The sequence below is a fragment of the Dermochelys coriacea genome, chromosome 6, assembly GCF_009764565.3.
Source record: "Dermochelys coriacea isolate rDerCor1 chromosome 6, rDerCor1.pri.v4, whole genome shotgun sequence".
NCBI classification, from domain to species: Eukaryota; Metazoa; Chordata; order Testudines; family Dermochelyidae; genus Dermochelys; species Dermochelys coriacea.
The window spans coordinates 35960131-35985273 of NC_050073.1; the positions used below are offsets into that span (position 1 = coordinate 35960131).

General features: G+C 41.3%; 2 protein-coding genes across 5 annotated transcripts in view; both read left to right on the forward strand.

Annotated features, from left to right (window-relative positions):
• The window catches only part of LOC119856604, an 83884-nt gene extending 72138 nt beyond the window's left edge, over positions 1–11746 (forward strand). For all 4 annotated transcript variants that reach the window (XM_038404276.2, XM_043515764.1, XM_038404275.2 and 1 more), the window contains 2 exons: positions 6489–6549; positions 11079–11746. In XM_038404276.2, the coding sequence (XP_038260204.1) occupies positions 6489–6549; positions 11079–11674 (657 nt within the window). In that variant the 3' untranslated portion in view covers positions 11675–11746. The remainder of the gene's footprint in view (positions 1–6488; positions 6550–11078) is intronic.
• Positions 11747–12808: 1062 nt separating this feature from the next.
• Positions 12809–25143, forward strand: part of CCDC73 (coiled-coil domain containing 73) — a 146030-nt gene continuing 133695 nt past the window's right edge. The window contains 1 exon segment of the mRNA XM_043516829.1: positions 12809–12984. The gene's annotated coding sequence lies outside the window, so the exon portion shown is untranslated.

A 25143-nucleotide genomic window follows, 5' to 3' on the forward strand; every position in this document is an offset into this window, starting at 1 on the left:
GTCCCAACCCAAAGGAACAGGGGAGTCCATAAAGGAGACACTACCCCCAAAATAATGAGCATGGATACAGGAGGCACAGTCCAGGCTATGACTCCTTTGCAGAAAAGTTCACTACCACTGCAGACGCACAATTGCAAGATGACAGGTTTCAGAGTAGCAGCCGTGTTAGTCTGTATTCGCAAAAAGAAAAGGAGTACTTGTGGCACCTTAGAGACTAACAAATTTATTTGAGCATAAGCTTTCATGAACCACTGAATGAATCCGATGAAGTGAGCTGTAGCTCACGAAAGCTTATGCTCAAATAAATTTGTTAGTCTCTAAGGTGCCACAAGTACTCCTTTTCTTTTTACAATTGCAAGAGGAAAATTAATGAAAAACCACTGAATCAGCAAATTCAAAATACAGTAAAAGCATGTTTTCACTGTGGATCCCCACAACACCTTGCAAGCTACACAGGATGTCCAGCAAAAGCAGCGCAGTGCAATTATTGCAAAAAGATTGGACATTTTCCTAAAGTATGTCACAGTAGGCAGTTCAATCAACAGGTGCATGCAGTTACAATACCAGATGTTACTGTGCTGAGCGTGGACAAAATCACTACAGCACATATTCCAGAACAGATAAAGTGCATTGTAAACGTTTCTGACATACCCTCAGGCAAACCACACTCTATTCAGCTAATGTTGGACATTGGCTCAGCAGTATCTATACTACCTGATTCCATCTATTTGCATTACTTTAAAGGTGTGCCTCTTACTGAACCCAAACTTCACTTGGTGTGCTATTTGAAAAACCATATTCCAGTACATGTCTGCCTGCCAGTAATAGTTACTTTTGGTGATTGCTATGTAACTGCAGAGTTCTACATTGTCCACAAAGGCACTCCTATCCTTGGCAGAGATTTATTGGCTGCTTTAAATCTCAGGGTAGTTAATGGACAAATTGATTTTCCTCAGCAAAGCACTCTTGCGGTACATACACCAGTTTCAGCTGGGACCCAACACCAAGTTGTGGAGAAACTTGGCTGTGCTTTTGGGTTTCTGCATAAAGTTAAAATGTGGAATAATGTGATGCCTGTACAACAGAAGTTACAGTGCTTACCATTTTCAGTCGGGGAAGCTGTTTCAGAGGAACTTAGAAAACTTGTTCAAAAGGACATTATTGAAGAGAGTGACTCCTCGGAATGGGTTTCATCTATAGTACTGACATAGAAGAAGGGTGGAGGCATTCGCCTTTGTGTGGACTTAAGGGAGCCAAATAAAGCTATTGTGATTGACAGCCATCCTCTTCCTCACATAGAAGAAGTAGTTGCAGAACTCCATGGAGCAAAGATGTTTTCTACTCTTGATTTGCAGAGTGCATACCACCAGGGCATGAAGATAGCAGAGACCTCACAGCATTTATTACACGAGGGACTATTTTGTTTTAAACGTGTTCCATACGGTCTCACATCTGCCCCAAGTGTCTTTCAAAAAATGATGTCATTGATTCTGAAGAATCAACATGGAGTTCAGTGTTACCTGGATGATATTATCGTGTTTGGAAATACTTCTGAAAAGCATGACAATAACCTGCAGTCTGTTCTAAACTGCATCAGCACAGCAGGCCTCCAGCTCAATAGGTTCAAATGCAAATTTAGACAAACTGAACTCTCTTTTCTGGGGCATACAATTTCACAGGCTGGACTAAAACCTGATCCAGATCATATCCTGGCAATTTCAAATGCTTCTCCTCCAACAGATTTGCAAGCCTTACATTCCTTCTTGGATCTTACCTCCTGGTATGCAAAATTCATTTCCAATTACACTTCTGTCATTGAACCATTACGGGAATTACTACGGAGAAGTTCAACCTTAGTGTGGACAATGGATGCACAAGCTAGTTTCGAAACATGAAAGACTTGATTGTACAGTACTTGCACTATTCAGTCCTGCATTGCCCACTATTGTAACTACTGATGCTTCTGATTGTGGACTTGGGGCTGTTCTCACACAACTGCATGAGGACAACACGGAGAGGACTGTTGCATTTGCTTCAAGGACACTAAGTAATGCTGAGAGAAAATATTCTACAGTCGAGAAAAAAAAGCACTTGCTTGTGTCTGCGCTACTGAAAAATGGAGAACTTACCTGTGGGGTCGCACGTTCAAGCTGCGCACAGACCACAGCCCTTTGACGACATTGCTCACCACGAAAGGACTGGGAAGAGCAGGATACCATATTGCTCGATGGTCTGCAAAACTATTCTCTCTTTCAATTATGAACTGGAATATAAGCCTGGAAACCAAAATGTGGTCGCTGATTGCCTTTCTCGCCTGCCTTTGCCTTCACCATATGGTCCACCCGAGGATGAGGATGTAGTGGTTGCGCTTATTACAAGCACTCTCACTGCAGTTACAAGAGAACAATTTCAAGCTGCTTGTTCAGCGTGTCCAATTCAACAAAAACTACAGGAATTTCTGACAAAGAGATGGCCCAGTCACCCTAAAAACCTTGACCCAGTTTTGCTGCCTTATTTTAGAGTTCAGAATGAACTTTAACAGAAGTTTGAAAGAGAGTTTGCAAACGGCTAAACTAGAAGGACAGATACCCTTCACTACTGATTTCTTGCAAGCATACCGGGCTACATGACATGCCACAACACAAAGATCACCCGCAGAGTTACTGCATGGGAAACAGATGAATACTAAACTGAACATTGCTGGATTGTTAAAGGCACGACCTAATGCCCCAAACGAGGATGATGTGAGAAAAACAGTTGAATAGAACCAAGCAAAGTCTAAGGCTTTCACAGACAAGCGGCGGGGTGCTAAGGAACCAAAGTTTGAGTGTGGTTCCTTTGTTAGAATACGAAAACTTGGAATTTTACGCAAAGGGGCATCATAAATTCACAGCTCCTCTTAAAATCATAGAGAAGTAGGGACCTTACAACTATTTGACTTTATGATGGGTGGGTACGGAATGCTTCTTATCTTGCACCTGCCTATGTACCAAGAGGAGATTATGCCAACACCCAGTCTGCATTGGATGATTTCACTGTAGTACCAACACAACAAGACATTGTACTGGAACCAGGGTTTGAGAGATGGCCTGTCAGACCCAGACGACCACCTGTCTGGACTAGAGACTATGTTATGTAGTATCTACAGTGTTTTCAGTGTAATATTTCTGCCAACAGTATAGTGTCTTGTTTCATATTTGTTCCTGTGGCTAGAACAATAATGTTTATTTTAATTGGGAGAGTCTCTTAAGAGAGGAGGGAATCTGGTGTTTAGATGTTGCTTGTAATTATTAGAATTGGGAGCACTGGCTGTTGAGAGTCTCAAAGGACAGGAAACAGGAAGGACAGGAGAGCAGCAGCTTGGTAAAGAGGTTTCCATTTTGAAAATAAAGTCCTGTTGAAGCTTGTTAGTACCTTGCCTGGTTGATACAACACCAGGCAATGAAAACCTTATCCAGGTCTTGAATATTTCTCACCTTGATAACTGTAACAGTCTTGGTTTTGCCTTCCACACTCATCTTGGTCTCCTTCAGACCAGCAAAAATGCAAGTACCTAATATCCAACCACTCTTCAAATCCCTTCTGTCTTCCCATTTACCATCCACATCAAATTTAAAGTGCTGAATAAACAAGCTCCTGACTACCTTCGTGCTATTCTTCTTTTTCACATACAGTCACCCACTGTGCTTGGCCCAAGTTGCATGACTAACTGTCCCCTTTTCCCACACTTATTTCCATGTCATCTTCTATGCAACCTTCTTGATGGAGGTCTGATCAGATCCACCATGTTTCCGTATTTTCTTCCTTCAAGTCCTTCCCAAAAATGCACTTCTAAGACAGCTATGAACCTGAGTTCTCCCTGTGGGTAGAAAACAAATAAAGAAATAATAGAATAAAAATATCCAAACAAAAGCTATGGCATACTGAGGAAGTTCCAGAGGACTGAAAAAAAGCGAATGTTTTGCCAATTTGAAAAGATTGGGATGAGCTGGGTATGGAATGCAATCTGTAAACAATTGAAGGGTGGTACCATGGTTAATACTAATCAACATGGTTTTTAAAGAAAATTGGTTTTGTTAAAAAAAAGTGATATTTTTAATGAGTTTCTAGTTTGGTTGACAAAGGTAACTAATGACATTATAGACTTTGGTAAGACATATGACTTAATGCTGCACAACACTGATTAAAAATTAGCACTATATAAAATCAATGTAACTCATATTAAATGGATTAAAAACTGGCTAATTGCCATATCTAAACAATAATTGTAAATGTGAAATCATCCCTCAATAGGGTGTTTCTAGTATTATCTGCTCTTGGCCCAATGGTATTTAGTATTTTTATCAATGATCTGGAAGAAAATACAAAATAACTGCTAGTAAAGTTTGCAGATGAGGCACAAATTGGTGGAGTGGTAAATAATGATTAAAAAAGGTCTGTACTACTGATGACCTGGATCATCAGTAAGCTGGTTTCCCTTTAACAACATCTGTTTGAATATAGCGAAGTGCTAGGTCATACATCTAAGAACAAATAATGTAAGTCACACTTACAGGTTGGGGGTTGTATTTTAGAAAGCAGTGACTCTGAAAGGAACATCAGGGTCATGATAAATAACCAACTGAACATGAGATTTGAGTGCAATGCTGTAGATAAGAGAGCAATCACAGTCCTTTGTTATATACACAGCAGAATATCATGTAAGAGTAGGGCGGTAGTATATCGACTATGTTTATTGCATTAGTAAGATCACTACTCTGTCCAGTTCCAGTGTCCATACTTTAAAAAAGACATTGGAAAGACTGGAAAAGGTTCAGAAAGAGCTACAAGCATGACTGAGGTCTGGAAGAAATGCCATATGTTGAGAGTATGCAGAGAGGGGCAATTCTATCAGAGCAGAGATTTCTCAAACTTTCCTTTCAATTTGGAGAGGTCAGAATCTTAACCTCACCAGCACATCACTAACATGATGTGTATTACCCCCTATTGTTCAGTCACATTATTCATCACAACCCACCCCCTTCCTCCATTTGCTTATTGCCAATTACACTGAGAGACTAAAGAAGCTCAATCTATTTAGTTTATCCAAGAGGAGTTTAAGAGGTAACTTGTTCAGTCTATAAGTACCTACGTGGGGACAAAGCTTTCTGATAATATAGAGCTCTAATTTAGCAGACAAAGACATAACAAGATATGACTGGAAGGTGAAACTAGACAAAGTCAGGCTAGAAAGAGGCACAAATGTTTTATAGGGAGGTTAATTAGCCATTGGAACAACTTACATAAAAATGTGATGAATTCTCCATCATTTGAAGTCTTTCAGTCAACACAGGATATCTTTCTAAAAGATATGCCTAGCTCCACCAGAAGTTCTGGGTTTGATGTAGGAATTACAGGAGAACACCTATATTTATAACAAAAATTTAGAATGTGTTTAATTGTTTTTCTGAATAGGGATGGATTTAATTATGTGCCCTGAATCAGGGCCAAGACTAGTAAGCTCTTCAGTGCATGGAATTTGTCTTCCTTCATCTATGTAAAGTACCTGTAGCACTAACAGTGTGCCATGAATAATATACTGACCCTGGAGCCACAACTATTTTTTAAAATATGTTTTGTTCTCTGAATAGTGTATTATTTGCATTTACACATTTTACTGAAACTTTGGTCTGTCCCATTTCAATTCCTCTAAACTGTCTCCTTAATGAAACTTGCAAAACTAATGTGGAAAAGCCATTTTGTTTTATCTGTTCATTAAATGTTCAAACAATATTTAGCTTTATCCACTTATAATATCTGGCCCTGTTCATGATGAAGTCAATGGGAGTTAGAGCACGATCAGGCTCTAAATGCGTAAGATTGGGGATTTCAACATCTACGCTAATATTCATGTAAGTAAGAAGCCAGTTACAATGAAAAGTGAAAACCTGTGATGACAGACCTTTATGAACAGAACATATATGGCCCCAGTTGTATGTTTTCAATCAGTAATCCCCAGGACAGTAAAGACATTAATGAGCATCAACGCGGAAAGAAAAAATTCTGAACAATCATGCACGATTCCTAAATAACTTAAAGCTTTATATGGACTGACAGTAGGAATTTTTCAGTAATATTTTTACCATGGTCCATTTGTGATAGTTAGCATAGAAGCACTATGTCTCCGGGCATGCAGCTGTGGTAACTGGTAAGGTCAATGAGGACTAACTTGATAATGCATTAAAACTGACACAGAGTGACATGGCCACTGTTACTTATATTGACAGTAACTGACAATGCTGAAGTCAGTACTGGCTGCAGTACAGTAAGGACTGGAAAACATTAAGGATTGTCTCCATGTAACTGTATATTACAATTACTGTTACATTCAGATTTTTTAAAAATATATTCCTTTTTAATGTATTATAATGTTAACAAATAATCCATCTGAAGAAATACGTTTTTGGTTTTAATTGACCTAATTCTGCTCACTTTTTTTCATGTCAAAGACATGGCATTTCATGCATCATATTTATAAAGAAGTCAACACTGTGGATCTAAGTGGTTCAGGTATGTGACTTGACATTATACTCTTCCATTATTGGCTATTGCTTTGTTCTGCATGCCTGGCTGAAATTGGGTTGTATATTTCCCGGAGGTCAAATTGTTCACAACTCCTGTTGTTTTTGTGCAAGAAACTTAGAAGTCTGAGATAAATTTATTTGGAGATATGACCTTTAGCTGAAATAACATAGTGGAGCAGGTTTGGAAAAAATGAAAAAATATAGTGCCTATTTAAACTATATGTAATAGAAATAGTTGGAAAAAAGGCTATAATATCGAGTTAGGGAGATATATGTTGGACCTATCCAAATAATTTAGTACATTATATGAGATAAATTTTCCAACAGTTCAAATATTGAGGTAGGTCCACACTACGGAGTTAAGTTGACCTAAATTATGCAACTCCAGCTACGTGAATAACATAGCTGAAGTCGATGTACCTTAGGTCGACTTATTGTGGTGTCTACACTGCACTGGGTCGATGGGAGAAACTCTCCTATTGACTTACTTTATGCAGCATCAATTCACCGGTAACTGGAGACAAGCCCTTAGAGTTAAACTGAAATCTGAATGACTGTGGAAAATTTTAGTCACAGATTCTTTACTTTACTTTAAAAAATATAGGAAAAATTGGAAATCTGGAGCCCAACCTTCTTAACTTTTGTCTACTGGGAAGTCGTCTTCTGTTTTATAGTGTAGTTTGAGTTAACTGTTAACTGTGGAATACCTGGAATTATAAATTAAGAATTCATTCAGCAACCAAACTTTTATTATTTTTATGTATAATTATTTCTATAGTGGCATTTGTGTGCATAGCTGTTACAGAAAAATTAAAAATGAGCAAAGAGATTCCCAGTTTAAGGCCCTGATCCTGCAGCCCATACTTGCTCAAGTACACCTTGTATAACAGTTGCAGGCTCAAACTCTAAATTTTATATACAGACCATTATGGAATAAGGAAGGTGGGTTTGAGAAGGATGAAAATTAATATACAAATATTTCTGTCATGCAAACATTTTATTTTTTGTATAACCATGATTTGTACTTTTAGTATCCCCCAATTAAGGCATCAGTTGTGGCTCCATAGTTAAGTTTTTAATTCTGCACTCAAAGCAGGGGTTTAATTTCTATGTTATAAATGAAAAATACAGCTTATTTCCCCCCCAAAATAGCATTAATTCTTTGCATATAGAATGAATTTTGAGAATTTGAAAGTAAATTCATTAATTAGTTTAGATGTTAAAATTAATTAAAAATGGGTCCTTTAAAAATTTACAACTCGTCAGATTTTTATTTGACTCTAATGAAATTAATAACAGGATAATGCAAACTTCCCTTATAATTAAAACTCAATGAAATCTTGTGTATAAAGTACACATGATTTTTTTTAAGGGATTAACGTTTAACTGGTAATTTTTTCCAGTTATTCTTCATAATGGAAATTTTCTCTTTTAGCACAGGTTAAAGAATAATGTTCTCCTACAGAGAATTCCACAAAGAATTTAAGAGAAACAAAAATATGCCCTCTTCCAAAATGGTCAGCATGTCCCATTGTTCCCAAAAGGAGTGATGTCAAGCTTTAGGAAGATGATCGAATCTCTCTATCAGGAGGTGGAAAAGAGAGAGAGAGGTGGAGTAGGGGTTTGTGGAGCCCTGGTCAGAGCAAGCTGGGGCCCCACCCCACCCCTTCTACCTGCAGTTCCCCCTGGCACTCCTGTCAGGGAGCGAGGGAAGCCCCTATGCCCTGACCCTGCTCCTTGGCAGGAGCTCCAGGTGAGCGGAGCAGGGCAAGCCCCTGCATCCCGACCCCACTCCCCAGCAGAAGCTGGGCATGCAGAGCTGGTTGGGGCCAAGCCACATGGCCCAGTGGCTAATCTGCCACTGAGAGGAGCACTGTGAGGAGAAGGAGAACGGGGACAACAGCCATCTTCGCTAAATGCGGGTATGCTCTCAGTCTCACTGTTCTTGCTGAGAACAGAAGATAGCAGCCATTTTGAAAAAGTGAAATTCCATACCTTAATATGCTTGGATTCCATTTCATTTTAAACATAACTCTGAATTTCCTGGGTTTATAACACTTCATTTGGGATTATTAGGACAATCCCATATTTTACCAAATTACTGATATCTCCATCTTTAGATTGGGAATTTTTTTTAAGGTTTGAAGAATCCAAATTTTTCACAAAGGAAAGGGAACTGGAGTGTAGGTCAATGTTGGCAGGGTAATTTTGAGAATGTCTGAGTCCAAACAGAACCTAGGTTTTTAAAAAAACAGAATTAACAAGTTGTCTTTTCATAATTAACTTTCGAATACTAGGGATTTCATGTAAAGTTCAAAAACAACATAATTTGAAAACATAAATTTTTAAGCAATTTATTAGAATAAAATGTATGGGAGTCTAGGTGTGAAATCCTGGTCCCAATGAACTCAATGGGAATTTTGGCTGACTTCCATAGAGATAGGATTTCACACCATAATTTTTCCAAATAATAGCAGGCAAAGCCTACCTTTTCTGAAGTTCAACAACTACCTACGTGCATCTATTCCCTGTCTGATGATGCATGCATAATGTGTTCTGATACTTAGTAATTATTTCAAGTGAAATTAAAATCCACTCCAAAATATTGCGGCTATTATTTATTTCTAAATACCTACATTTTCTTTCCAGATTATCTTGAATTTTCCTTTAACAAAATGAAGCTTTGTTACAGCAGATAAAGAAAAGGAACAACACAAATACAAAGAAAAAACACTCTGGACCAGGATTTGGCTATTTTGCAAACTGTTTAGGAAAGCTAAAATGATATTATTGAGATTTTTTTTTTCTGTTCCGTGTTTGCAATGCCCAAGAGTGAATGGTGTGAAAACCCTCATTTTCCACTTCCAAAGTGTTGGACAGTGATTGCTTTCTATGTTCTACAGAAAATTTTGAAAGCTAGTTGTTAATATGTGTAGATTTAAAGTGCTAACCTCAGGCCATGTCTACACTAAGGCCTTATCTATGCTGGCAAGTTTCTGCACAGTAAAGCAGCTTTCTGCATTGTAACTCCTGAGGTGTACACACTGCCAAGCCACTTAGTGCATAGAAACTGCGCAGTTACAGCGCCACAGTGCCAGTGTAGACACCATGGTTGATTACAGTGCTGCGATTGGCCTCTAAGAGGTGTCCCACAATGCCTGTTCTCACCTCTCTGGTCATCAGTTTGAACTCTACTGCCCTGCACTTAGGTGACCAACCGTCATCCCCACCCCATAAATTTCTTTGGAATTTTGAAAGTTCCCTTCCTGTTTGCTTCGTGATGTGTGCAGTGGTCTCAGCGCATTTTTCCAGGTGAGCATGCCTGCTCCACGCATCAGGCGATCCCCCGCTTGGAGCAATGCCAAACTGCTGGACCTCATCAGCATTTGGGGAGAAGAGGCGGTCTAGTCCCAGCTGCGCTCCAGCCATAGGAATTATGATACCTATGGACAGATTTCACGATGCATGACAAAAAGGGGCCATGACTGGGACACACTGCAGTGCAGGGTCAAAGTGAAGGAGCTGTGGAATGCCTACGACAAGGCATGGAAGGCAAACTGCCACTCCAGTGCTGTGCCCATGAGCTGCCGGTTCTACTCGATGGCCTCAACTTCACTGTGAAGGCCACTATGGATACTTTGGTGGCTCGCATGCCAATCGAGAGTGGAACAAGTCAGGAGGAGGAAATCTTGGATGAGGATGTGGAGGGGGAAGGGGACCCAGAGGGAGAGGATGACTCGGAGGGCAGAGATGCATGCAGCCTAGAGCTCTTTTCTACCCTGGAGGAGGCTAGCCAGTCACAGCTGTCAGATCTTGGTGAAACACAAGCAAGAGAGGAGGCCCCTAGCAAGTGGCTTTGATTCTGAGAATCACTGAAGCAAGTTGTTGGGGGCGGGAGGTTGCAGAAAGCAGGCTTGTCGGTATGATGCACGTACCACCACATACGTAGTCTGAGCGGCAGAATAGGCTGTTGATTGACTCCCTCACTTCATGGGAATTTACCTCAGAGATCTCCAGGAAACTCTCATAGAGATACTGGGAAATCCGCTGCCGCAGGTTCTTTGGCAGAGCTGCTTTGTTTCTTGCCCCATTAATGGTAACTTTCCCATGTCACTCTGCTGTCATGGGGAGGTTGTGGGGACACCATTGCTGCACACAAGTGAGCTGCATAAGGGCCAGGGTGGAAGCCGCAGTCTTGGAGAAGACCCTCCCTCAGCAGCGAGATATCTTCCATAATGAACACGGCCTGTAGAAAATGTGGGGACAGGAATGATTGGAAGGCCCTCCCTACAGTGCTGGTTCTCCCCAAAAGCCCCGTGCCCAGTGTACAGAATGGTCCTGGAACACTGATTTCCCCTGTGGTTTCTCACCATTTTGGGGGTCTTGTGGCTCATGTGTGCTTGCCTGGGTTCAGCCAGTTAGTGACAAGTATGTAAATAGGCTGTGTTTTAAATAAGTGGTCTCTGTGTTGCAAACAATACTGCTTCTGAAAAATGTTGCATTTTGGCTTCACAGATATGACCTTGGGAGCCAGCCTCCCTCTTTGTTATTGCCGGCTGAATGGCTGCGCAGAATTAGAAAGTGGCCATGAAAAACTAAAGAGGACTTTCTGTGTGAAGTCACAATGCACTCCGTGGCCAAAAAACCAAGAATTTAAGGAGTGGCAGGACAGCAAGAAGAAGGACCAAAAGGAGAATGTGGTGTGCCAGAATGAAGCAACAGAGCGGCTCTTAAACGTTATGGAGCACCAAGCGGACATGCTCCAGGCACCACTAGCACTGCAAACTCCGTACCCACCCTCCCCTGCAGCTGCTGTCACAAAACTCTTTCCCATGCACCCCCCAGACACAGCCAACGCACTTTTCAACTTCCTGGCTCCAGTCTGTACCCACTGCATTCCACTCCTGCCCCATCACAGTCCAGCCCTGCAGACTCTCAGTACCCATTGCACTCAACACCTGTCCCTCTGTAGTTTAGTCCTGCTGAAGTACAGCACCTGCTGCACTGTACTCAAAAGGAGAAGGTTGGTCATGATCCCTAGACATACACAATCTTTAACGGTCCCGGACCGCACCTCCTCCTGGGACCCTCCCTTCCCCCATCACCTATAGTGCTGATGTGTTGTTTTTTTTGTTTGACTTTCTCCTCCAGTTGTTGTTTTTTAATAAAAGAATTGTTTTGGTTTGAAAGCAATCTTTATTCCATTAATTGAAAGCAAACAGAGCCCTGCAAAGCAACAGGCAATTTTCTTACACCTTAATAGTGCATCATCTGCACCAATCACAATCACCTCCTAGCATTACAAACACTGCACTTCTGAGCATAGCAACAAATATTAATAGCTTTCAGCTTCAAATTGCTGCCTCAAGGCATCCCTGATCCTTATGGTCCTGTGCTGCGCCCTCTAATAGCCCTGGTTTCTGGCTGTTGAAATTTAGCCTCCAGACACTGAGCCTCAGCAGTCTAGCCCTGAGTGAGGCTTTCACCCTTCCCTTCACAAATATTAGGGAGCGTACAGAATGCAGCTATAAGCATAGGAATATTGTCATCAGCCAGGTCCAGCCTCCCATATAGGCAGCACCAGCGGGCCTTTAAACAGCCAAAAGCACACTCAACAGCCATTATGCACTTGCTCAGCCTTTGTTGAACTGCTCCTTGCCCCGTGTATGGCTTCATAAGACACGGCATTAAGGGGAAGTCGGGGATCGCAATGGGCCTTTCGTCTTCCCGTACGGTGATTTTCTGGTCCGGGAAGAAAGTCCCTGCTTGCAGCTTCCTGAACAGGCCAGTGTTCCAAAAGATGCAGGCGTCATGCAACTTTCCAGACCAGCCTAGCTAGCATTCTTCCAGGATCCCAACAGGCTGAATAAAGCAAGGGTTAGATCCGCTGACCTGCAGCGCTCAGGCTGTGTGGATTTTTCACCCCCTCCCCCCGCAATGTAGCTATTCTGCTCTAAATATTAAGCCTAGACCAGGCCTCAGCTAAGAAATTCCTGTCTGATCTCCCTTCCCTCTTGTTGCCAGGAGTCTGGCCTAACAAGCTCCTCACATTTCTCTCACTCACCTGCCCGGGTTTTAATGTGAAGGCAATGACAGCCCTAGTGCCAGCAGCGCAGCTGTTTGGGACTCAGGCCACCACCAAAGGGCAGTTGATGCAATTTGCGGGTGGTGCCAGCACCTGCCTTGCTGCATCTTTTTTGTTTTTCTTTTATTGCTAATGATTTTGGACATACGCACAAGGCGGCACCCGGGAAATGGAGGGCGTGTAACAGCAACCAGAGCCCCAGAAACCAGCCTTCGAAGGCGGCTGGGTTAGGGCTCTGCACCCGGCTCCCCTTCTCGGGCTCTCCGCGAGGAGGAACCGACGGTTGGAACTGGCGGGAAGGAGGCGGCTCCGCGGCGCTAGTGGCTCAGCGCGCGGGTAAAGGGGGGGGAGGGGGGGCGATGACCCGGGGCCCTTCTCCTTTGGCTCTCCCCCCCCCCCCACGCCTTCTCTGCCGCCCTGCCTCCCCCGTGTTACGCCGCGCGGGGGCGGGGCGAGGTTATTTTTTTCTTCAGGGTTTCAATGCGAGCGCGTGGATATATATATTTTTTAAAAAAAAAACAAAAAGCGGGGGGGGGGGGGGAGTCGAGCTGCGGGGGGTGGGGCGCGAAGCGGGGAGTCTGCAGGAGGCGGGGGCTGCGCTCGTGCGGCTCGTTGCTGACGAGCCTCCTCCGAGCTCGTTCCCTGTGCGACGGGCAGGGGCGTTGGAAACGCCGGCGCTGCCCGACCGACCCGATCCTCCAGCTCTCCCCGCCTGGCGTTGCTGGGGCCTGGTCTCTTCAGCGGCGGGCGGCCTCTGCCAGGCGCGCGCGGGTGTTTTGAGTGCCCTGAGTGCAGGCAGTGGCTGGGCCACGCGGAGATAGGAGCCCGATGCTTTATTGGCCTGGCTGCTCTTTAAACAGGCCCTGACCAGAGCGAGGGGTTTAAACGCCTCCCGCCCGTGAAGGCTGTCAAACTTAACTTCCCCACCAGACCACCCCAGCAACGAGAAGACTCTAGCTAGCCAAATGGGGGCTGCAGCTTTGTTAAAATTCCTCCAGCCTTTCCACCACCGCCAGGGCTTGTGAACCTGTTTATGACACGGGCATATGTTGTTGCCCCCTCAGTCTTCCCACTCTGCTAAAGCACTAAAGGGGGGTGTGACAAGATTACCGTTCTCAAAGAGCTTCAGAGAGCAACTTCGCCCAATTCAATCCAACATTTCCAGTTTCCTGTGTCATTTTGTTGTTTTTTCCATCCACCCTGTAAGGTATAGTCTTTAACTTTGAATGGATTCATACACATGAAGTTTAGAGTATTTACATTGCTAAAGGTTTCAGAGTAGCAGCCGTGTTAGTCTGTATTCGCAAAAAGAAAAGGAGGACTTGTGGCACCTTAGAGACTAACACATTTATTAGAGCATAAGCTTTCGTGAGCTGCAGCTCACTTCATCGGATAGCGAGCTGCAGCTCACGAAAGCTTATGCTCTAATAAATGTGTTAGTCTCTAAGGTGCCACAAGTCCTCCTTTTCTTTTTACATTGCTAAAATGTGCTAGTAGCCTCTTAGCATCTGCACAAAGCAATAATTGAGCCTCAAACAATAAATATGTAGAAGTCCATTCATGCCTTTGCTTCCTGTCTGTGCTCTAGGGTCAAGATCAGTCTCCCTTACATAGATCTTGGCAGAATGGGACATTTTCTGCCCCCTCCCTTTCTTTTCTTGATCCTGTATTTCATTCTTCTATCTATCCCTTCACTTAATCCTTTGAGTACTACTGTAATAATTTCCTTGCTATATATTAGTTTGTTGTATATTAGAAACATGCTACTATAGCATTTTATGATTCAAGGACCGTGGCAAACAAATTGAGTGACTTTTTTGCATTAGCTTTTAATTTCCATAGTGATCCCTGAAACTGATTATATATTACAATGACCACACTAATAATTGCTTCAGCTGGGAGAATAGCTGGTGAGCGTAGCCAGTAGTAAAGTTTATGGTGATGTGAGATAGGAAACGTACCCTCTACTGCATCAATCAATGGATGATGTAAGTTGTTGCCTTTTAACATGACAGTGGATTCCGCCAAAATAAAGCTATTATTGACACACAAATAATTGTATTATTGCATTGCACATGTATGACGTGTTTAGTAAGAGAATAACAATTTATTGTAAAGTGAAATATCTTGTTTTTTTCTTATTTGTCCCTCTTATATTGTCTTTTATTTGTGTCTAGAGCTAAAATGTAAAAATATATACATATATTTATACTGAGAATTAGTTTTAAGATGCTTGCTTATTGAATTTCTTACACCTCTTTTGTGTTTTCTCTTAAGCCTTAGTTAATGGGTTTTGCATTATATTGTACCTTTAGCGTGATATTTCTTAGAAAATATTTCACTGAGGCTGTAGTAGCTAGTATCAGGAGCAAATTTAGGCTGTATTGATTCCTTAGTGAGATTTGCATATAAGAAGTTCTTTCTGCAGCACATCATAATTTGTATTAGAGGATAAGAAAGAATGGTGCTTTGGTAACAAATGATGCTTCCTCTGATTAATAAGACTAAGGATACATGTTAAGTGATGTATCAAAAAGGTTATTTTTTGACTAAACAACTAAATAACTAAACAAATTAAGTTTTTTTAATAACTTCAGCTGTGTGTGTAACTACCTGTGCATTGATTTGAACATTTACAAACAGTGTGAACGATTCCATAGTGTTCAGATTCTATTATTTTAGGGCTTGAGAATCTAATTGCATTCCTGCCAGTTTGTGTCACTTAGAGCAGCTCTTTTATACTGTTAACTTGAGTCAGGACTCAGAGTGGCATAGATCCAACCTTAGAATCTGGGAGCTGTAATCTGTTCATTACAGTTCACCTCTCTCCTTCCCTCAGTGCTATGAGTAGGTATCAAATGATCTCAAGTCAATAGAAGCTGATAAGTTACTAGCACTTTTGAAAATTAGTCACTTATTCGTGTGCCTAAATATGCATATAGGAGCCTAACATTAGGTACTCATAACTGAAAATCTTGGCTCCTTTATTTGTTTCTATGTTTTGGGCTAATTGCTTTTCAAAATTCAAAAAAGTCTTCCTAATTTCAATTGTTGATTTCTTGCCATAGTTTATATTCCTTTTTGCCTAAATTGGGCTGGATCTGCATTTTTGAACAATACCTGTTTGGCTAGAAAAACCTCTTGAACTTTGTCATTTAATCATACTGTTTTTTTTATAACAGGTATATTATGGTATAAATAAGTGACTTCCATGCTGAATCTAAAGATTTTAATTATCTAATTTTTTACTTTATGGTCTTCTTGAGTTGTTCCTTTTTTTTCAAAGTTTAATGTCAGTGTTAGATTGCAGTATGATGCTGTTTGTTGAGAATATTAAACTTAATTATATAGTGATTGTGATCACTGATGTTTACTGGCTGAATCATCGTTATTCATCATTCAAAGTCCAATGTATTACATAGGGTTAAGTCAGAAGTAGTCTCTAGCTTTTTGTGCTGCACCAAGGAGCAATCTTTTAAGGTTGCATACAACATGGGTGGAAGAGCTTTGCTGGCTTCTAACTGGAGGTAGTGGTAGAGGCTAAAGCATCCACTGATAGGAACATAATGGCCAAATTATATTTGATAGACAGCACTGAAAGCCTGAGCCATAGGAATATGGATTGGCCAGTGATGCAAAATCATCAGAAAACAGGTTGCGGTAAGAAGGCTGCTGGCCATGAGGAGAAATTTTGTATAAATTGGGTTTTGGTGATTTAACAATTTAGAAATTTGGATTCTGAGTGAAAATAGAAACCAGAGCTCTGATTCTCCACTGCTTTACTCTCATCATCTACCACAGTGGTTCCCAAACTTTTCGGCATCACTCCCCCTTTTTAATTTTCGATAAACCCTCACAGCCCCCACCTCTCCTTTACCATCATCCAACCCCCCTGATCCTTGTCCCCTGACCACCCCCTCCAAGGACCCCACCCCCTATCCAACTCCCCTGCTTCCTGTCTCCTGACTGCCCTGACCCCTATCCACACCCCCAGCCCCTGACAGCCCCCTGGGACTCCCATGCCTATCCAACCCTCCCGCTCCCTGTCTCCTGACTGCCCCCCAGAATCTCCACCCAATCCAACCACTCCCTGTTCCCTGACTGCCCCCCTGGGACCTCCTGCCCCTTATCCAATGCCCTGCTCCCCGCCTCCTTACCAGGCCGCTCAGGGCAGCAGGACTGGCTTAGCAGAAAGCCTATGCTGCCCACGCGGCAGTGTAGCAGCAGGGGAGAGTGGAGAGGAGAGGTGCCGGGAGCTAGCCTCCTTGGCCCAGAGCTCAAGGGCCAGGCAGCCTCGCACCCCCCTTGGAATTTCTTCATGCCTCCCAAGGGGTGCACCCCCCCAATTTGGGAACCAATGATCTATAGCTTTGCCCACAAACAAGTGCCAAGTGGATGTAAAACAATATTAAATCAGAATAGTATCATTTTACACCCAAAATGCACTCATTTGGCATAGGTGTAAGTGACAGCACAAGATGCAAATCAGGCCCGAAGCCTGCCCTAATAACAGAGGATCCAGTCATTTCCTTCATGTCCCTAAGTCTGCACCTGGTGCTGCTTTTGTGCCACAAAATCTCCTTCCTCTGATGGGAAAACAAGTTCTGTGAGGTCACCCTCGCATTGCTTCTGACCCCATAGTTGTCTCCGAAAAAGTGTTTCCAGATAGGGTTTATAATATGGCTCAGAGTTCCTAATTAGAACTACAGGAAGGCAGCATTGTTTAGTATGGTGTCAACTAGGTGGCAGTATAGTGTATAAAACAAACACTGAAAGCTTTGGTATCATTCTATGGATAAAAAACAAGTAGATGTATTTTGATCAGGTTTCTGTAAAAAGATCTCAGTAGATGTTTCTAGTTCTATAAAATGTGAGTAGAAGTTAAGTACTTTTGCTGTCTTGTATTGGCTGCTCCACTTATTCTCAAAAGACTGAAATAAATAAAAAAAAAATTGGGATTGATAGGTTGGGGGGACGATTAAATAATCTCACATCAATATGTTACGGGTCCCATATACAATTTAAAAAAATTGATAAAACTGAGAGTTTTATATTTCTATTTTTTGTTTTGGAATGGGTTAAAATAGTTTCATTAAATTTTTCACAATCCTATTTATGTATGCTTGAAAAGCCCTTCCCAAGTTGTAATTGTGTTCCTTCCATATTCTTGACCTTTAGATACACTACGCTATATTAAAGGAAAATTAGTGTTTCTGGAGTTATTTTGAGGGTATTGTAAACACATTTTGGTGTTCAGTAGATCTATGAAATTTGCTTATGTGATTAAAAAATTAGGAGAAAGTTTTAATTAAGATCTGGATTTCTAGGTTAACTAGCTTTCAAAAGATTTCACAAGAACTCAAACTATTAAAGGGAACTCCTTGAAGAGGAAGAGAGGTGGTCTCTCAGGTAGGCAGTTGAAAGCCATTATATGTTCTTGTACCAGAGCATGAGGATTTGTATGGTGCAGGTATGTACCTGCAGGCTCTGCTGACAAAAATCTCTAATCAAAAACACATAGGAATGCATGTATCCTTATGTGGAGCACCCATAGAGAAAAAACATCTGAAGAACTCCAGTTCCTGTACATATATGTAACCTCTCCTTACTCCAAATTATTCTCCAGGATCTCCAAGAGAGAAAAGCGCAGTGTCACCTGTAGGTAGCCTAGTTTATTTCTCCTCAAGTCCAGGGTGGATAAAAATCAATGATTTAAAAAAAAATCAGATTTTTTTTAATTTAAATTAGATTTTTTTTGATAAAATGCTTTTTGAGGAAAAAGCCTATCGAAAGATACATTATAGCTGAAAGATATCTCATCATGGAATAGGGATTATCAATTCTACTTCTATAGTATGAGACAATATATTCGTGTAACGTTTAAGAAAAGTTTTGTAAATGAGTTCCAATAGTTCATGGATTAGGGACCAAATTTTATGGGGTTCCAGGGGCTTCTGTATAGATTATTTAGGTTAATCTTTCTATCTACCCAATGGGACTCAGTGCTCAGTCTAGAAGATACCATCAGAGATGCTTAGTTTTTCAGTTCTCAAACTGTGGATTCGTCTCTCTAGGGATAACATGCTTGTTAACAGCAAAAATGTTTTTAAATAAATAAATAATATATAGAGTTGAGAAATAACAGACTTCAACCCTATTGTCCCTGGGCAGATTTGTGTACAGAGAGTCAATCCCTTACCTCTCTTTAAAAGTGGAAAGTTTCAAAAAGTTCAATGAATAGAAGATTGTTGGGGGCAGAATAGATCTGGACAAGGAGAAGAAGTCTGGAGATAAATGTGAGAAGAGAGGGAGAGGGAGTAGAAACAAAAGTGAAACTGTTTGAGAAGCATATTCCAGAAGTCTTGAGGTCTTTCTGAGTATAGGCTTCATTGATTTGAGATCTACCATACCATTCTCTCACTAGAAGGAAAAACCTATAATGGCAGCAGGCCGTAAAAGAGACCCAGTTTGGGAATATTTTAATAAAGTTCCTCTACTTGTGGGTAAGACAGGCATTCGTGCAAAATGCAAACAGTGCAACAAAGAAATGCAAGGCCTGGTTGCCAGAATGAAACAACAACATGCATTCTCTTTCTCCTTTGTCTTGTCTGGGAGAGCCTCTCTGCTGGTGTGGAAGAAGAGCCAAAGGCTACACTTTCAGCTGTAAGCCATGGAAAGCACAAAGCAACCATTGTCCGTGCAGACCTGGGTCTAGTGCAGAGTTGCTGTATAAAAATAACTCCCCTTATTTCATGGACATTTAAGGCAGAATATTTTGATTTACACAAGGTATTTATTGAACCAGTTTGCTGTCCCAGCCATGGTGGGTATGGCCCTCATGCATGAGTGCTGGACCGTCAGGTGTGTGTGTGTGCGTGTGCGCGCTTGCAGTGGTGAGTGGGCACCATAAAATTTCTCTTCCCACCTTTCCCCTATTTTCCCTGGTGCTGCTGTTACTAGCCTTCGCCAGAGGCTTGAAACTACTACAGTCAATGCCGATCCCTGCCATCCAAACTACAGCCATGTTTTGGAAACCCTGGGTGAAGGGGCGTAAAATCACGAAGGGGGAGAGCACATGCAGTATTGTTTGCAGTCCAAGCAGTTGAAATGAAAACAACCACTGTCACCCCTAGGTGACCCTAGCTGATATCACTCTCCTGAGGGTAACCGAGGCAGCAAGGAACAGATGCCACAAGCATCTGGGTGCAGACTGGGTCCTTATGCTGCTATGTTGTGTACTGTGATGATGCCAGCCAAATTAATACTGGAATAGCATGGGAAAGTGTCCTACCACGGTGGAAGAAATAAGGCAGCCCTCTCAAGAAACCTTCTGCAACACATTGCAGAGTACCTCCACGGAAGTTTCCTAGAGATGTTGTTATACCAATACAATAAAAACCAGCAGGATCTTACTAAAGGGGATAAGACAAAATGTCACATTTATTGTGAATACAAAAAGAATCATAGTAGGCAGTCAGTTATAGCTATAACATTTCATCCAGTTTCACGTTCCTTCACACGTTCGTTCATACACATACACAGGTTCTGCAGCTGCTGTATAGTTACCAGTCCTGAATGTAGCTTGAGTTTGTGGTTTGCATTCGTAGCTTGTGGCGGCTAACTGTGCAGGAAAGCCGGGCACAAGGAAGAGCTGGGTCTTTGTTGGGCATGCACCGATGCCCTTCCATGTTGGCAGCAGAATGTTACCCTTCAAAGTCTTCCATCTCACCCATCCTTTTTATAGGCTTTAGTTTGAATCCAGAGTCTATAGGTCTTGCTATGTCACACTGCCTCTGGGTCCGGTGTGATTGATCACCCATCAATTGCAGACATGACTTTCAGCCTAGGACCTGGCTTTGATGTTTCTTCAATTGTACTTTTGTTCTTTTCTTTTGTGGGTGGACTCCTCTTACTTTGTCAGGGCTGTTGTCTGCATCTTCAGCCGTTGGGTGTTTACACTTTATTTCATCAGGACAGGCTGGGGCTGGAGGTTGATTCCATCATCCATACATACCTTATTCACACATCTAAACTAAACTAATAAGATTACAGCAGGGTTTTGTAAAAATGAAGGTTGTAGAAAGCTTTTACAAAATGAAGTGAGCATTTTAAAATGAAGTTTGGGACAAGTTAAAATGGAGTTTGAGTTACAATATGGAAAAGTGTAAGGAATGACAAACAGTGAGCAGAAGTTACAATGTTGAAACAGTGTAAGTTTAAGCGATTTAACCAGCAATTGGATTGAAAGTGAAACTCAATTAGCCAGTTATTGGGGTAACCGGTTTTATGAATGAATGTTGTTTCATTCATAAAACTTTGCTTATGAAATTATATTAATAAAGTGAACAATTAAAAACAATTTCACTGATCAGTTCTACAATCTCTATGGAGGTTTCTCGGACTGTCCCTGTGTACATACAGTCTTTTTCTTGGGGCATCCTCTCTCTTGCTGGTCGGGCCACTGGAAAGCAAATAGCCACTCTACCTCACCTTGTCTATTTTAATTAAAAATAGAATGTAAGAACATATGATGGGGTGTACCAACCCTGCACTGGTCCAAATAAAAGGAGGCAGTCAGCTCAATTGGGGTGGGCGACGGAGGAGGAAGGATGTACACCGTCGGTTCCTGTGGAAGTACCCGTGATGCTCCTGGTGGTAAAGCCCGAAGTCCCTGACTACACTCCAGGTGACTCACTGACTGCAGAGACCATGGGGGAAGCCAAACCACCACCCACTGACGAGGCTGCTGCCTGCTGTATGTCCCAGCCCAGAGGGAAGTAAGACCTATAGACTCTTTGCTTACCTTGCCTTGTCCAGGAGCTGCAGCCTGCTTGCTGTTTCACCCTGCCCAGGGGGCTAATTCCTCAAGTGCCCCCATTGGTGGTGGACTCAGTATTTTCCACAGTTGTAGCTATAACACAGGAATGGGGTAGCCATGTTCCTGTGGGCAACCTTGGGGTAGGAAGCTATTAGTTTGGAACAGGTAAATCTGGGAAAACTTTCCCCCTTAACAGCTGTATTTCTTTATTTCAGTTAAAGCAGGATTGGTTGCTAAACCTGCACACACTTCACTGGGATATAACATTTACAAGCATTTTTCATACAAAGATCCAGTTTCCTTAGGGCAAATGCCTTACATGGTTTTTCTCAGTGAGCATATACTCATCAGCAACCAAATAAATAAGCATAATTATGTATGAAGGGAACTACTTATTTAATAATTGATTCAGCTTGCACAGAAGTGTCATGAAAAGCCATATAGGGCATAACTAAAGGTATCTGAGTTTCTTGTATAAAAATGTTACTGTAATATTTTAAAAAAGCAGAAGTTTTTCAGACAAATCTGTTAAGTTTAAAAAAATAAAATTTATACTTTCATTATTTCTTTTAAAAGATATTTTTATCAATTGTAATGTTCAGAAGTTTTATCTAATATCAAAACCTATTAGTTGTGGTAAAATGATAGTGTGAAATTAATGCTGTTATACTATAACAATAAAGACGTGACTCGTATTTTATGTACACATGCATTCAAGTGTAGTGACAAATGGCTTCATGCTGTGTGATTAAATGCATATTAGCGTTTGCCCTAGGCATTTGATTATTACCATCTTTACTTCATTACATTACCACACTGTATGGCCATATAATTTATAAGATAATACAGACATCACTTTGTTGCTGATAGGAATTATTCTGTTTTATGGATGGTGTCCTTTAATTTTGTCTTTCATGGATTATAAAATTGGTTAATATCTGCTGAAGTGAATCACTGGAGAAGCAAATAAAGATGTTGGCCTCCGGTCACAGTGTCATTTGTGATACTGGCAAAATCTTACAGGCTCATTTATCCCTGTACATGATTGATAACACTATGGGTTAAATGGAGAAAGCTTTGCTTCCATTAAAGGATCATCATGAATGAAGACCTCCCACTTAAAAGTCAGGCATGATGAGAAGACAAGAGACTATCTACAGGTCAAATTAAATAACTTAAATAATTTAAGTGGAATGACAGTGTAATTTGTCCATTCTGTGTTATTACCCTGACCCCTATCAGGCTCATAGGCTAACTTACTTTCTAGTGTAGGGTATTTAAGATGTAATTTTTAATAAATGTTCAGATTTAAGTGCCATAAAGGTTTTTATAAGTGTGTTTTAATAAACAGATTTAATAATGTGTGTTTAAAAAACGTCATTTTATCATGTTATATTTGTAAAACATAATAGAAAAGCAAGTGCAGTGAATGCTTCAAAGTCGGGATTTTAATCATTCTTTGGGTCATTTTTATTTTTTTCATATTTATAATGTTGTCTTAAAGATGCACATTGTAAACTTTTTAAGCGGTTTTTTACACCAACTCTGTGACAAGCATGTTTGTGGCCAAGAATAGAAGGAGAATCATTTCTTTAAGGACATTTTTTATTGTACAAGAAACAATTTCTGTATTATCATACCAAACGACACGCAATATTATTTATCTTATGGTTTTATGGCTTCTAAACAGTTGTATTAATTTGAGATGTTTATAGTAGACTTTTAAGCTGTCATTCCAGTATACATCTGATAATTTTAAACATGTTTTAATAATTTAATATAATATAAAATTATTAACTTAAACTTCATCAGATGTTTTCTGTCAGTAATTTGCTTGCTTTTCTTTTTGCTTTTGCATCATCTATTCAAACAAATTGTAGAACAAATGGTCAAGTTCTCGTATTCCTCTGATTGGTGGGGAGGGTCACACAAGTATCACACTCAGCCTGGAGAATGAGGAGAGGGAGTAGGGTATAATATGCATTATACCTTTGCAGTTTCCAGTGGTTTCTTACAGAGCATTTTATGGCAGTCTCAAAGGAGGCTTGCCTGACCTCCCTGTTGCAGAATGAGTGCAGATTATACATAAGAAATTGGTACTTCACAATGGAGGGATGAGTGAAATCTCTGAGCTTCCACTTGGAAAAGCTTTTATCTTGACTCGCTGCCTTCGGGATGTGAAGCTTTCCTTGTCAAGTGCCTTTGCTGGGATCAGTTGGGTGAGGGAAAGCCAATGGATGCCTCAGGTCCATTTTCTTCCATCCCTTAAAAATGGTAAAGTTGATTAAAAAAAAAACACTGACAAAATAATTCCCAAAATTGCTTTTTTGATGAACAAGGAATTGGACTCTATCCTGCATAGACTAACACATATAACTTTGCTCATTGACTTCAGTGAGGCTACTTTCATGATTAAAGTTACTTACATGCACCAGCCTTTGCAGGATTGGGCCCTAAATTAGTCCATCATTTTCTTTGTGTACAGAATTTTTCACAAGAATTAATTTTTCTCTAAACCTACCACACACAAGCTTCTCCTATTTGAATTAGCATCCTCATGTCTGAAGCTGGTGGAATTCCAAAGCTCAGAGGGGTAGGTCTACAAAGGGACTTAAATGTTGCAACACCTAGCGTTTCAGTGCCTAGGCATCCTGCTGCCTAGTGGAATCCTCCGGTCTGAGATAGGGACCCAGGTTCCCCATATAATGCATGGGAGGACAGTTAGGGGCCTAAGATAGGTGCCCTCAGAGGGGAGCAAGTTGTTTGGGGAACAAGCTAAGCTAGCGAGGAGCAAAATGCAGAGGAAAGCAGTGGGATTTAGGGCTTAGATTCATAAAGATACTTAGGTGGCTAACTTCCATTGATATGGGCTTTTATGCTCCTGTCTCTCCTAAGGACTCTGAGCCATGAACCTTCTCCCTCACCTTTTTTTTGGGGGGGGGGAAACCAGAGAGAGAGACCCCTTCCCCTCCATTATGCCCAATAGTTAAGGCACTTTGTTGTGAGGTGGGAGATTGGGTTCCAGTCCCTGCTCAAAATCAGGCAGAGCAGCGGTTGGAATCTAGGTCTCCCACCTCCCAGGAGAATGCCCTAACTAGCAGGCTGTTGGGTATTCTGGGGGTGAGTCTCTCTCATTCTCTTTTGGTGGAGTTGTTCCACTTTGTGTAAATGATTAAATCTTCATTGGAATAGGAAATGTCTGAACCACCAGGTTGTAAGAGTCAGTCTGTCCATCTGGCCCAATGCATTTAATTATTTATACAAAGTGGAACAGCTTCAACAGGAGAGATCAAGAGAGACCCACCCTAGAATATCCAGTAGACCTGAACCCAGGTCTTCACCTCCCAAGAGGTTAGGGCACTCTTCTAGGAGATAGGGAAACCTGGGTTCAAGTCCCTGTGTCAAATCAGGCAAAGTAGGAGTTTGAATCTGGGATACACAAATGTAAAATTCTCCTCTTTGGAGATCTGGTTTAGTAGGCATGCTTTGAGAATGCCTGAGTAGGGCTTGATTCAGTAGGCAATGGGTGGAATGCCTAGTTTAAAAATCCTGCAGGGACTTAAATGTGAGCTTGGGCTCCAACTTCCAAGCAACTTGTTAAGCTGGGGGTAGCGCAAGGATTTAAGTGGCTTTGCACATGTTCATAGGGAATATTTAGGCATCTGCTGGGTTAGGTG